At 28.6% G+C, this 14,033-nt stretch overlaps 2 protein-coding genes across 3 annotated transcripts in view; one reads left to right on the forward strand and one right to left on the reverse strand.

Moving 5' to 3' along the window:
• LOC142332724 (uncharacterized) overlaps positions 1-13,557 on the forward strand; it is a 79,760-nt gene extending 66,203 nt beyond the window's left edge. The window contains exon 3 of one of the 2 annotated variants that reach the window (XR_012758402.1): positions 13,311-13,552. The gene's annotated coding sequence lies outside the window, so the exon portion shown is untranslated. Of the gene's footprint in view, positions 1-13,310 lie in introns of both variants that reach the window. The other variant, XM_075379317.1, reaches the window with a different exon arrangement.
• LOC142332723 (protein takeout-like) overlaps positions 2,292-14,033 on the reverse strand; it is a 75,983-nt gene continuing 64,241 nt past the window's right edge. The window contains exons 5-6 of the mRNA XM_075379316.1: positions 8,720-8,869; positions 2,292-2,537 (exon numbers count right to left, since the gene is read on the reverse strand). Coding sequence (XP_075235431.1) covers positions 2,383-2,537; positions 8,720-8,869 — 305 coding nt within the window. The 3' untranslated portion in view covers positions 2,292-2,382. The remainder of the gene's footprint in view (positions 2,538-8,719; positions 8,870-14,033) is intronic.

Consider the following 14,033-nt stretch of genomic DNA (forward strand, 5'->3'; position numbering starts at 1 on the left):
TTATTGTGGATAAAGATGCAGGTTTTAAAAAAAAGCAGTATAAACTTGGTAATCATATGTTGAAACCAATTTTATGGTTAAATTATCATAATAACCATATGGGATAATTCTGTAGATTCTTAGTATTAATGTATTTATTTAAAGTTTAATTATATTTGATGTTACATGAATAAGTTAATTAGTAAAAAAAAATTGCCAATACTCTTAATTTACTTGTAGAGTCCTTAATTAGGTAATGCTGTATCATTAATTTTCCAAGATTTACAAACTGCAGTTTGATAATAATCACTGCTTTTTAGATCCCTGCTGACATGCAATATTAGTTATTATTGCTTTAAGAATTAACATTATTACTATTCAGATTAAAAGTTTTACTTTTATGTTCTTTGTCACTAAATATCATCAAAGATTACATTATAGTTGTTGGTCAAACGATTAGTTGTAATGCTTCCAACTGCTGTTCATGAGTTGGATAAATGCGGTCAGATAAATAGAATAGTCAGTAGAATAGTGAAAATAAATATTTCATCATTATATTATCAAAAGATTGAAATACTCGAGTGTGAAGTTAAATCTATTTAACCGATCTGAAAGACCGACTTGAGATCTAAAAGTTCTTGAAATGTACGTCGGCTTTGACGCTTGAGCAAAAATCACTTATGGTCAACACACGAATGAAAGGTTAAATTGTAAGTTGGGAAATGAAAACGAAATACGTATTTTGATTTTCATTAATTTATTTAAAAATTGATACACAATACCTTCCTCGGACAAATAAATACAATTACACAGTTTTGTAAACATCATATAACTTTTGATTTATGATGTTTTTGAAATAGGCTACAAAAATGGTTTATGTAAGTCAGTACAGTAGTAATGTGTCTATAAAAATGTGAATCAAAACAGCTATCACTTTTTAAATAAACTTAGTGAAAATCAAAAAAAGAAATTTGTTTTCATTTTCCAAATTGTTAATTGCATTAGAGCTTTGTAATTACAAAAATTAGGTCACATTAAACAGGAAATAAAATTTTGTATAAAAGAAATAATAATAACTTGAATAAATATCATCATTATATTGATCTCCTTGACAAAATGGATAGTGTCTCAGCCTTTCTTCCAAAAGGACCTTCATTTGAAACCCAGTAGATAAATGAGAAATATATAAATGAAGTGTTATCTAGTACAGAAACAGGATGACCATTCATGAGATGTGTGATTAATTGAATCTCAATCATTTAAGTACACTGCTATCCATATTCTAGTATTCAAATCCGTATAAAAGTAACTTACTTTTACTAGGATTTGAACCTCAGAACATTTGGTTTCAAAGATCAGCAGCCATTAAACAGTTTACTTGTAACAACAATTTTGACAACTAAACCAAGCCATTGGGTTTCATAAAAATACATACAATATTTTGAAAATTTCAAGGTTTCAAACAAGCAAACATATTAATTAATTGTATAACATCTCATATTATAATATGAAATGTATAACATATTCATAATATGCAAGATAGGGGATGAAAATATTGTAACAAGACCAGTAGTGTAACAAACCTAAGTAATAGATTCCTACCAGTTAAGAAGTAATAAAAAATATAATAATGGGAGGAATCTAGAAAGGTGCTAAAAGAAACTATTTTAGTAAAGGTTCGTTTGTAATACAATCGTCCTTTGTAATACTGCCGGTGACACATCTAAACAGATGTTTCGTGAGAAGAGTTACTGGACCCAGGTTAGGAATGCATGGGAATGAAAGTCGATCATTCATGCTCAACTGTTTATTATTATTATTACTACATTGATTATTATTGTTATTGTGGTTGTGATTATGATTATTATTTGTTTATTATTATTATTGTTTGTTGTCATTACTATTATTCTGATTATTGTTGTGGTTGTGATTACTATTTTTATTATATGTTTTATTATTGTTGATTTGTCTTGTTTTACTTTTTTTAAACCAATAAATTGTAATTATATAAAAATTTTCAATTGTCAATCTATCAATATTGAGCCGTAAACACACAACAGTATTTATTTTTAAAGGAATATTAAATAAAATTTCAAGAAAAATTATTTTCATTTGAGCGATAGAAAATGTAGAAAAAGCTTATATCTGACACCCAACCATGAATCTGAAAACAAATTTTCATAATTAAATTTTGCAGCATTCAGTCATACAAGTTTATGTGCTTATACAAAAATAATTTTTTTTTTTTAGTTGTAAACTAAAAATTATCAGAGGTAAATAATAATAATGATAATAATAAAAACAGATTTGAATAGTTTTAATGAGAATGTATATTTTATAGAAGTAATATGTATATTTATATATATAAATCATATTTTATAATAGTCCATAGTATATAGTAAATTAATGATCAGGAAATAACACTCTGTATGGAAAATCGGCCACAATTTTGTTAGCACTTTCTAACATAAATTTAGCAAGTACACTTTCAATAATTGGTGTAAGTTCTTGAATAAATAGTTCAAAATTTAAATTGATGGCTGTATTTATTATTTCACCTGCAACAAAAAAAAAACATTCAACATTCAATTAAAATGTAAATTTTAATAAAGCAACTTAAATGATTTTTTCTTTTCTACATACTTTTTACTTTTGGGCTAATTAAATCATAACTGTTCAATTCAGATAAATTATCAATTAATTTGATGATTTATTAATACATTACAAGACACAATATTAAACGTGTGCAGTATATTCATTGGAGCTCTGAATTATCATAATCCACTTACACTGCAGTAAAGTAAATACAAGTTAAGTCAAATGCAATCTTAAGAAGACACGCACATAGAACAAAATTGTTGTAGATTTCTCTGTGGTGGAGTGGTGTCATCTTGACTTTTCATCCAGAGGTCCCAGGTTCGAATCCCAGTAAGGCATGGCATTTTTCACACGCTAAAAAATTCCATTTCCATATCCCAAACACAAGCTTCAAGCTTATGTGGTGATGTCATCAAGCCAAAAAAAATCTTTTTTTAATTTTTAAGTAGTTAATTGTATCAAATTATAGGGCCATTCTCTACACTTTAGGAGTATTAGGAGAAACAATTGATCATGATTATAAGCGACTGAAATTATTAATGTAACAAGATACCTACCTGTTCACCAGTGTATGTATTTTAGTATACTTATTCAACTGGATGAGAATGAGCAAGCTTACACTCCCAGAACAAATTTTAATTAATTTTATTGAATACTACCATTAAAAAAGATAAAAAAATAACACGTAATAAAAAAATGATTTACTTGAAATAATAATTGTTATACATTTTAAAATATAACAGATGTTCACTAAGGTACAGATAGTGCCAAAATTAATCTTACTATATTAGCAGCCAATCTCTATGGTAGAGTGGTGCATTTTGCCAACCACCCAAAATGTTCTGGATTTAAATCTCAGTCGAGCTTGGCATTTTTAAAAAGCTACAAAATAATGTATCTTAAAATAACTCTAATTGTGTGTAAGCTTATATTTGATTTAAAAATAAATAAATTAACTATTACTTTATGTTTTATCAAACACTGGACATCACTTACTGATGACTGACAAGGAGTTATTTCCTTTTATTTTTTTACTTTTAATACTTAAAAAAATAATTAATGATATAGAATACACAATAAAATAAAATGAAGTTGGACAAGGTATCATCTATCAGGTAGCCTTCACTCAGTGAGTGAAGGCTAACAGTAAACATTTCATTAGTTGAACTGGTTGCATTGCTTACTATCTGCCATACTGAAATGGAAAAATTTTATTTAACGTATTGTTGTTCTGCCTAATAACAAGAAACTACATTACAAAAAATAAAAAAAGGGAAATTTATTTGGATAAAATTGTTTCACAATAAGTCAAAAGAGAATTATAGGGTGTCTACAAATTGAAAAATAAAGTCAAAACAATCATAGGGCCCTTCTTCATCAAAGATGAAGAAAAATACAGAAGAGGCTGCAATAATGAACATAGAGTAAATATTGAATGTAATCAAAACAAGAAAAATCCCTTTTTACAAACACCAACAAAGCATTAATCCTAATAGGTTGGCAAAGAGGATATTTACACACTTTAAAAATCTAAAAACCAATAACAAGTGTGAAAGAGAAATGAAAGAACTAAAACTAGAAGGCATCAAACAACATTCACCACCAAGAAAGAAATTGAAAAAAATCAGTTTCCAGGAAAAAACAAAAAAATGAAGAAGTATATCTGGACAAAAGAAAGAAAAGAAAAGCACCAGGAAATGATGAAGGAAATGTGTGAGAAAAAGAAACTGGAAAAGTGAATTAGTTGAAATAACATAGTCTATAGTGGCTAAAACGAAAAAAAGAAAAATAAAGTGTTTATGAACCCAGCAAAATTTAACATAAATTTGTATGTAGTATGTGAAATTTTCAATCAAATGGTATACAATAATTAATTTTTCTATGAAAAGACCTTGAATAATTATGATTATTCTTTTCTTCGGCATTTGTCTAGACTCCTGTTAAAAATTTAAACATTTAGTTTAAAATGAATCTGATACACCTTTGAATTTAACTGAGATAATTCTGTATAGAAAATTTCAGTTTCTAGGATAATACGTTCAAGAATTTGTGCATTGTGCAAGTCACACAGATATAAAAAATGATTCTTCAATGTACTTATGTTCTGAGTTAAAAAAAAAGTATGGATTCCCTGTCCTGATTTTATTGCTTAAATAAAATCTTTTGAACAAAAATTATGATAAATTATTTTTATAAATTTTCTTTTCAAAATATAACTGAACTATATAAAAATTGTGAATACAATGGCAAAGAGTAAATATTAATATGAGCTCTAATATTTATTAAGAATCAAGAATGAAGTACCCAAAAATTAGTGATTTTTTGCTATGTATGTGGTTGTTTACAAACAACAGAAAAAAGTAAATAATGCCTAATTTCCCATCTACACCATGAAGCTGTAGGAATGCGGAATGGAAATTTTATAAACATGAAAAATACAACAACTGATTAACATCTGAACTGGGACTTTCCACTTTAAAAGTTGAGATGCCACCACTTCACCATGAATCAGTAATGTGAATTGTATTTCAATTTTAATTAATATTCATAAAGCACAAAATTTAAAAAAAGGAAAATAAATATTGTACATAGAACATAAAATAGTAATTCTACAGTGTACAAAACATGGAAAATTGGACCATGATTTGAACTATTTGTTCTTTAGATGTAAACATTGTTAGTCAGAGTTTCTTTCTTGAGATGATGATTTAATGATGTTCATGAAGAAGAGAAGAGGAGATGAAATTAAATTTTTCGATTAGTTCCGAATGTTGATGTTTATAACCTATTAAGTAGATTGGAATGGGTTGTAAAGAAGAAATAATTTACATAAAAAAATATATACAAGCAACAAGCAGCAGAAGCGATGCGAGTCTGTGTTGAACAGCTTTTGTACCTCCAGTACAAAAGCCATACAGTAAAAATACTGCGTCGAATGAATCTCTTTATGGGCCACTGGTGACTGTTTTTTCATTGTAAACAGTTTTTCCTGTACAATTTTGTTGATAAAGACAGATGAAAAAACTTATTGTATCAGTAATTTTACTGTAGAGTAAAAAAAATAAACTGAAAAGAGTGAACAAGCATATGTAAAATGCATGCGCCATTGGAAAACACAGCAAAAAACCAATACAGTAAAATGTTATACAGGTGTTGTACAGCATTCATCAAGTTCTAATCTAATCTAATTTATGTGCCTATGGGGTAAAGCTAGGCCTTACAAAGATTTCCTTACAATAACTATAAATGAAATCGGCATCCCTGTTATGAACAAATTGATGTCATGAAAACAAATAATATTGTACTTGCAAGGCTGAATATTAATAGCATTTTAAAGGATTAATCTAAAACTCACCTTTTGGTCAGGTGAGTTTAGAGTAATTAACTCAGCGTTAAATAATGGGCAGGCAGGAGTAGGTTTCGTGATGAACAAGAAGATAGGGAGGAGAGTGGAGTATTTCAAGACGCATAGCGATAGAATCATTGTAATAAGGATAAAATCAAAACCTAAACCGACAACGATTGTTAATGTCTATATGCCTACAAGCGGCCATGATGATAATGAGGTAGAGTGTGTATACGAAGAGATTGATGAAGCAATTAAACACGTAAAAGGAGATGAAAATTTAATAATAGTTGGAGATTGGAATGCAAGCATTGGAAAAGGCAAGGAAGGAAATATAGTGGGTGAATACGGGCTGGGCAAAAGGAATGAAAGAAGGGACCGACTTATAGAGTTTTGCACAAAGTATAATTTAGTAATTGCCAACACCCAATTTAAAAATCATAATAGAAGAATGTACACTTGGAAAAAGCCAGGCGATACTGCAAGGTATCAGATAGATAAGCAAAGATAAGGTATCATGGTTAAGCAAAGATTTAGAAATCAACTTGTTGTTGACTGCAAAACTTACCCTGGAGCAGACATTGATAGCGACCATAATTTGGTGATAATGAAATGTAGATTGGGGTTTAAAAACCTGAAGAAAAGGTGTCAGATGAATCGGTGGAATTTAGAGAAGCTTGAGGAAGAGGAGGTAAAGAAGAGTTTTGAGGAGGACATCGCAAGAGGTCTGAGTAAAAAAGATAAGGTAGAAAATGTAGAAGAAGAATGGGAGAATGTTAAAAAGGAAATTCTTAAATCAGCAGAAGCAAACTTAGGTGGAATAAAGAGAACTGGTAGAAAACCTTGGGTTTCAGACGATATATTGCAGCTGATGGATGAACGTAGAAAATATAATATAAATACAGAAGAATTGAGAGGAGAGTGGAGGAAGTGTTAGGAGAAGACCAATTTGGTTTCAGGAAAAGTATAGGGACAAGGGAAGCAATTTTAGGCCTCAGATTAATAGTAGAAGAAAGATTAAAGAAAAACAAACCAACATACTTGGCATTTATAGACCTGGAAAAGGCTTCGATAACAAAGACTGGAATAAAATGTACAGCATTTTGAAAAAAATAGGGTTCAAATACAGAGATAGAAGAACAATTGCTAACATTTACAGGAACCAAACCAACAGTAATAATTGAAGAACATAAGAAAGAAGCCATAATAAAAAAGGGAGTCCGACAAGGAGTTTCCTATCCCCGTTATTTTTTAATCTTTACATGGAACTAGCAGTTAATGATGTAACAATTTAGATTCGGAGTAACAGTACAAGGTGAAAAGATAAAGTGCTACGATTTGCTGATGATATAGTAATTCTAGCCGAGACTAAAAAGGATTTAGAAGAAACAATGAATGGCATAGATGAAGTCCTACGAAAGAACTATCGCATGAAAATAAACAAGAACAAAACAAAAGTAATGAAATATAGTAGAAATAACAAAGATGGACCAATGAATGTGAAAATAGGATGAGAAAAGATTATGGAGGTAGAAGAATTTTGTTATTTGGGAAGTAGAATTACTGAAGATGGATGAAGCAGGAGCGATATAAAATGCCGAATAGCACAAGCGAAACGAGCCTTTAGTCAGAAATATAATTTGTTTCCATCAAAAATTAATTTAAATGTCAGGAAAAGATTTTTGAAAGTGTATGTTTGGAGTGTCGCTTTATATGGAAGTGAAACTTGGACAATCGGAGTATCTGAGAAGAAAAGATTAGAAGCTTTTGAAATGTGGTGCTATAGGAGAATGTTAAAAATCAGACGGGTGGATAAAGTGACAAATGAAGAGGTATTGCAGCAAATAGATGAAGAAAGAAGCATTTGGAAAAATATAATTAAAAGAAGAGACAGACTTATAGGCCACATACTAAGGCATCCTGGAATAGTCGCTTTAATATTGAAAGGACAGGTAGAAGGGAGGAATTGTGTAGGCAGGCCACGTTTGGAATATGTAAAACAAATTGTTAGGGATGTAGGATGTAGAGGGTATACTGAAATGGAACGACTAGCACTAGATACGGAATCTTGGAGAGTTGGAGAGCTGCATCAAACCAGTCAAACTGCATCAAACCAGTCAAATGACTGAAGACAAAAAAAAAGGATTAGAAAGGATTTTAAAGGATTAAGTAATATATAACTGTATGTTTAACTTAATAAAGAAGGTAAGAGAAACATTTAATTTCTCACTTTTCTTCTTTTCCATGGATTACTTTTTATACTATGTAGAATCAAAGTTATTTTTGTTAGTAATATTTGTCTTCGGTCAAGTCACCTACAAATGTTAATTTATGACATCAGCATAAGTAAGATTATAAATGTCCATAGAAAAAGATTATTTAAATTTAAGTAATCTTAAGAAATTTTAAAAGTTCACAGAGAAATTACGATATTTTTGACATTTTTATTTTATTATTTATTTTTTACATTAGTACCTATTACATATTTTTATTCTTTTTTTTTTAAAATAAAAATTAAAATGGTTTTTAATTGAAAATGATTTTATTTCATTAAAGAATTTGTTTCCTCCAAGAAAAATTAGTATTAAAGATTTAAGTTAACTTCTGTCTCACCTATATACTCAGAGAGTTTTTAAATAGATAATTAAGATCTAGGATAAATAAATATTTTAAAATGAAAAAAATTAAAATGAAATAGATAGAAGTTGAGAAGTGCATCAGATTAAAAAGCAGATTATTTAAAAAAAAAAGAAAAGACTAGTAAATTAAAGGATATAACGTGAAAAGAATTATTACCTAATACACGTTCTCCATTAAATAAATTGTCAAGTTTGAGTTTTCCACTGCCGACTTTAAATCTAATCTTCATATCTGTATAGTGTATATAATCTTCACCATTCTTTTTTATCAGCTCGCCGACTAAAGTGACATTTGCTTTAGCTTTATCTGTAATTAAAAATGGACAGAATTAAAAATAGAGTTATTTAATTTAATTTTTTAATTAATTTCGTTATCTATTATATTTTTCTAATTATCTTACCATCGCAACAATGGATCACATATTCTTATATATGACTATCACCTTAAATTATTATACACTAGCAGACCCGGCAATACTTCGCTGTTGCCGGCCATATATATATATATATATATATATATATATATATATATATATATATATATGGAGAGAGAGAGAGAGAGAGAGCGGGGGAGAGAGAGTTTAAATGAACACAATTGAAAATTTGATAAAAAAATTAAAAAAGTAAACTTCATAAATTTTACCTTTCACTTATTCTCCTCCCCCTTTTCCCTTTCCAACTTCTCCCTTTCACCTTCGCCTTCAACCCTCTCCCAGTTTCCTTTTTTCCCCTTTTCTCTTTCCACCTTTTCCCCGTTTTCCATTTTCCCGCGTGTAAATCGGTCCATTAGTTTTTTGGTTTTTAGCGGACACATATACGAACATGCCTTTTTTTATTCTATATATATATATATATATATATATAGAATAAAAAAAGTCTGTTTGTATATTTGTTTGTTTTTTTCATAAATATTTCGACACCGGTCCCACCTAGCAGGTATAGTTATTGCAAAAATATTTCTTTTCACATAGCTAATATTCATATTCTGAATATGAACCAAATCGGTCCGTAAATATAATTTTTCTAAATATCTCAACCCCAGCGCCATCTAGCAGGTTCATTTTTTGCAGAGATAATTCTTTCCATGTAAGTAACATGTATTTTGAATATGAGGCAAATTGAACCATACATACAATTTTTCAAAATATCTCGATACCAGTGCCACCTAGTGGGTCCAAACTAATTCAGAAACCTTCCCTAGCATGCGTCCAACCATTTCCCAAAGTTTCATCGCTATTGGATGGAACGGTTTAGGAAGGCATAAGAGATACCATTTACACAAGATACCATATAGATACCATTTTTACACAAGTTATGCAAGAAAAATCTTGCATGTTACACAGTTTTCTTTTCTCAATTATTGATGAAAATGCTTCTACTTCAAGTATCCAATTGAAATCTTTAATAAATATAATTTTTATGTTGGCAGGAAAGACACTTATCAGATATCAAATTATACCCTTGTTGATATTAATAATGATTCTTCTTTATCCTGTAATAATGTTTTACACATTTCTCTTCACTTCAAATGAAAATTATTCTGCTTAAATTACCCAAATTTTAAAAATGGATAGAACGTGCTAGCTAAGGTGTACGAACATGTTATCAGAGAATTAAGTTATTGAGCGTTATTGAGCATCATATTAAGTGAGAGATTATCATGGAACAATAAAATTTTTCTTAATTCCAATATGGTCAAACAATATTGCTTTTGCCTTGAAGTTAAAATATTTATAAAAACCTATGATTTTTGTTACTAAATATTTATTATACAGAGTGTAAAAAGTAACTCCCAACTCGCAAAAGCTTTTCTTACAATTTTTAATTTAGAGAATCCTGATCAATACCACATCTACTTTTTTTTTCATACATCTTTTAGCCTATTCTTAAGCTTTTGGTGCTATCTTGTTCTGCTATTTTAGATTCAATTTTATTTTTTTTAATGGTATGGCCATGTGACACATAATTTACAGATAAAATTTCATGAAAAAATTGATGGTGTAAACTACACACTGAGATCTCTTTTTTCAATATTGTATGTGCTATTAAAAAGCCTACCAAGTGAGAATATTTCTTTATCACTTTTAAATACCTAATTTTTATTAAAAATTATCAGTAAAAATAAAAATCAATTGGCTTTTACGAAATTGAAACAGTTTTTATTCATTTTAACAGGTAACATTAATTAAAAAAAATTTTTATTACTTTGTTATTATTAATGTTCAAAATGGAACCTCCAGTTGCAGGACATTCTATCTTGAAATGTTTTCCTTACATTTGCAAGTATATCGTGGGCAAAGAATTGAACATATCAATTAACCTGTTATTTAGATCTTCAATCTCTGCTGTGTAGGCTTTATAAACAATGGAATTTAAATAGCCTCTCAAGAAAAATTCCAATGATTTAAGATCTGGAGAATAGACCTACCTGTATGGAGCCTTTCCACTGATCCTCTTCCAACCTTTTATTTTTTCAATAATTCAGCATTTAAGCTGTACTACTTATCTATAGAAATGGGATGGGGTGGCACTGTCCTACTGGAATATGGTTTCATTTTTACAGGAATTCTTCAGGATGATCGGCCATATTGTTTGTTTCTAATAGAGCTCCCACAAAATTGCTACTGGTTTTGTTCCGAATGATATTACTGTACTGAATTGGGTTAAATATTTTGTATGAGATTTAAATCGACATTAAGTTAATGAATAATATGAATGCTGAATATTTAGTTCTAATAATTCAAAGGATTTTAAGAGAAGATCAATGAATCTATAGATTTTTATAAATCTAATTGTTTTAGATTATTATTTTTCTATAATTCACAGCTTGACCAAAGAAGCATCTTAAGTCAGTTAGAGATATACAAGGTTTGCAACACAAATTTTTTTGTCAAATTTTACATGGGATTGATATGTTATGTAACCAATAGGACTATTGAAAGAAATAAAGTTGAACCCAATATGATGGAAACAAGATGGCAGCAATAATTTTAGCGTAGTACAAAAAAATAATATTTATGTCCAAATCAGATAGATATAGCATTGGTAAATTGACATTACAATAAATAAAGTAGGGAGTAACTAAATTTATATACACTCTGTTTAATATTGTACAGTTAAGTTTTTTTAATGTTTTCATTTTCTATTAGGGCCTTTTTCAATGACTAGTGCTGCTATTTTATATTACAAAATATATATATATATACATATACTTATATTGAAATAATGTAATATAATTTATCTAAATATAATCAATGAAATACACAAACACATAACAGTGATTTTAAAGAAGTAATTAAAATCCAGCATGCTATTTGATTATATTCTAAACAAATGTCTCCCTAACTCAAAACTTATCAGCAGTAATATTAGTTGATTATAATGTAAAACAGTAGCTTAAGTCACTGAAGATTGCTGTAAAAGTGAGTTTAAAAACTCCAAAATTTGGTTCAATTTTTAATCTAAATTGATAGCTTTAAATAATTTTGTTTTCACAATCTCGTCCAAAACAAAGCTACAAAGTATCCTGGTTGGTGTAACTGTTCAGGAAATCAAAATAAATAAAAACATTCATTTGAGCTAATGTCCTATCTTGATGCATTTCCCCTCTGTCCGCTATTTTGTCATTCAGTAAAAATGTTTATAAAAGATGTTCAAAATATATACTTCCTTCCTGTTTTCACTTTTTTCATCTACTGAATTAAACATGATTAATCATAAAATCTATTATTAGTAATAATAGAACATTAAAATGGTAACAAAACATTTGTGTAGAACAAGCACAAAATTGTCAGACTAATTTTTGCAACTCACTTTAATAATGACAGCCATATCTCAACTGTTTATTAACCAGTTTGAAAAAATGAAGCAATAAAAAGGTTTAATATTTTATAATTTTAATATTTTATAATTTTAAACATAGTTTGATAAAAATAATATTTACAGAACAGTTAATGATTTAAAACTTTAAGCAGCTGCTAACAAAGGTAAAATGTTCAAATTTATTTTATAAAGTAAATAAGTTAGCATATTATATAGCATAAGTTATATTGTATAGCATAAGTATTGTTATAGCATAAGTTAGCATATTGTAGTATATCAAATTTTATATTGTACATCAAATTTCATTAAAATATCTGAAACCGTTCCTAAAATAAAAGTTTTTATTGAAAAAACGGAAAATGGCAAACAAGGAGAAAATGAAGCAAGGTAAGGCATTTGTCTAAGTAAACTTTTTCTTTATTTTGATATCCTGAATCAGTTCCTTAAGTTCAGCCAACACTTCCTTGGATACTATGTATAATGCATAATTATGAGTGATGTAAATAATTCATAATTTACTCATTTATTTGTTGCTTATGAATATAATTTACATTTCATTCATTTTTTAAGTCTATAATAATTCCATTTTTACTGACAAAATTCAACACATCAAATATCCTCACAATCTCAATTATTTACAGCTTGTTTAGAACTAAGTTAAATAATTTTTATATGAAGTGGGAAAAAACAAATTCATTAGTACATTTTTAATCAAATTTTCAAGTTTTTTCTACTTTATAACTGAGAGACATTTTAATTACAACCAATCTTCAATCAAATTGATTATCACCTATTTAATATTATTTAAACTACTAAATAAAAAAATGCTTTTGTTATTTGTTTGCTAATATTTTTGTTCACAAATTTACTTAAATAACCAACGCATATCTTTCTCCTTGAATTTATAATAATTTACTTTATTTTAGTGTTACAACCTTGGGCATGGACGGATATTTTCACAAGAAAGATGAGATGAATGAAATTACAAAGAATCCTTGCTGGGAATTGAATCCAAGACCATCTAATTTAGAAATCAGCATGCTAACCATTATACCAAACAGACTGCCTAAGATTTTTTCTGATAACAGAAAAGTAACTTAAATAGATCTATTTATTAGAAGAAAAATTCAAAATGGTATCCTGTTAATAAAAGAAAGTCAGAATCTTTATTTCACTGAACGACTTTAGAGTTTTAAGCTTACCTGTTTTACAATACATTAATCCTATTTACAGTGTGCCGTAAAATAATGGTATCAAACAGTCATAGTTTTAGAACAAATTATGACAGACATGAAGTACAATCAAAATGAAAAGAAACTGTCAAGAGTTTTTGATATATCAGCAAGTTCTAGTACCAACAAATGTACACTTTATTACAAGGTCAGTAATCGCGTGAAAGCTAGTCACCATAATTATGGTTCAATGCATTTTGCTGCTTGCTAATTTTGACTCTGTTATACTTGTTAGATGTGAATACCATTGGAGTTCAACGAGGAACCACCACATGAAAATAACATTCACCAACGGGACAAAAAACCCAGAGAAGTGGCCATCTTACTGAATTAAATTCAGGACATTTAAATTAGTTCACATAAGCTGTGTGAACAAGCTATTTGTATAACCCAAAAAAAAATCAGTATGGAAGTGTA

Source organism: Lycorma delicatula, chromosome 12 (assembly GCF_047948215.1).
Source record: "Lycorma delicatula isolate Av1 chromosome 12, ASM4794821v1, whole genome shotgun sequence".
Lineage (NCBI taxonomy): Eukaryota > Metazoa > Arthropoda > Insecta > Hemiptera > Fulgoridae > Lycorma > Lycorma delicatula.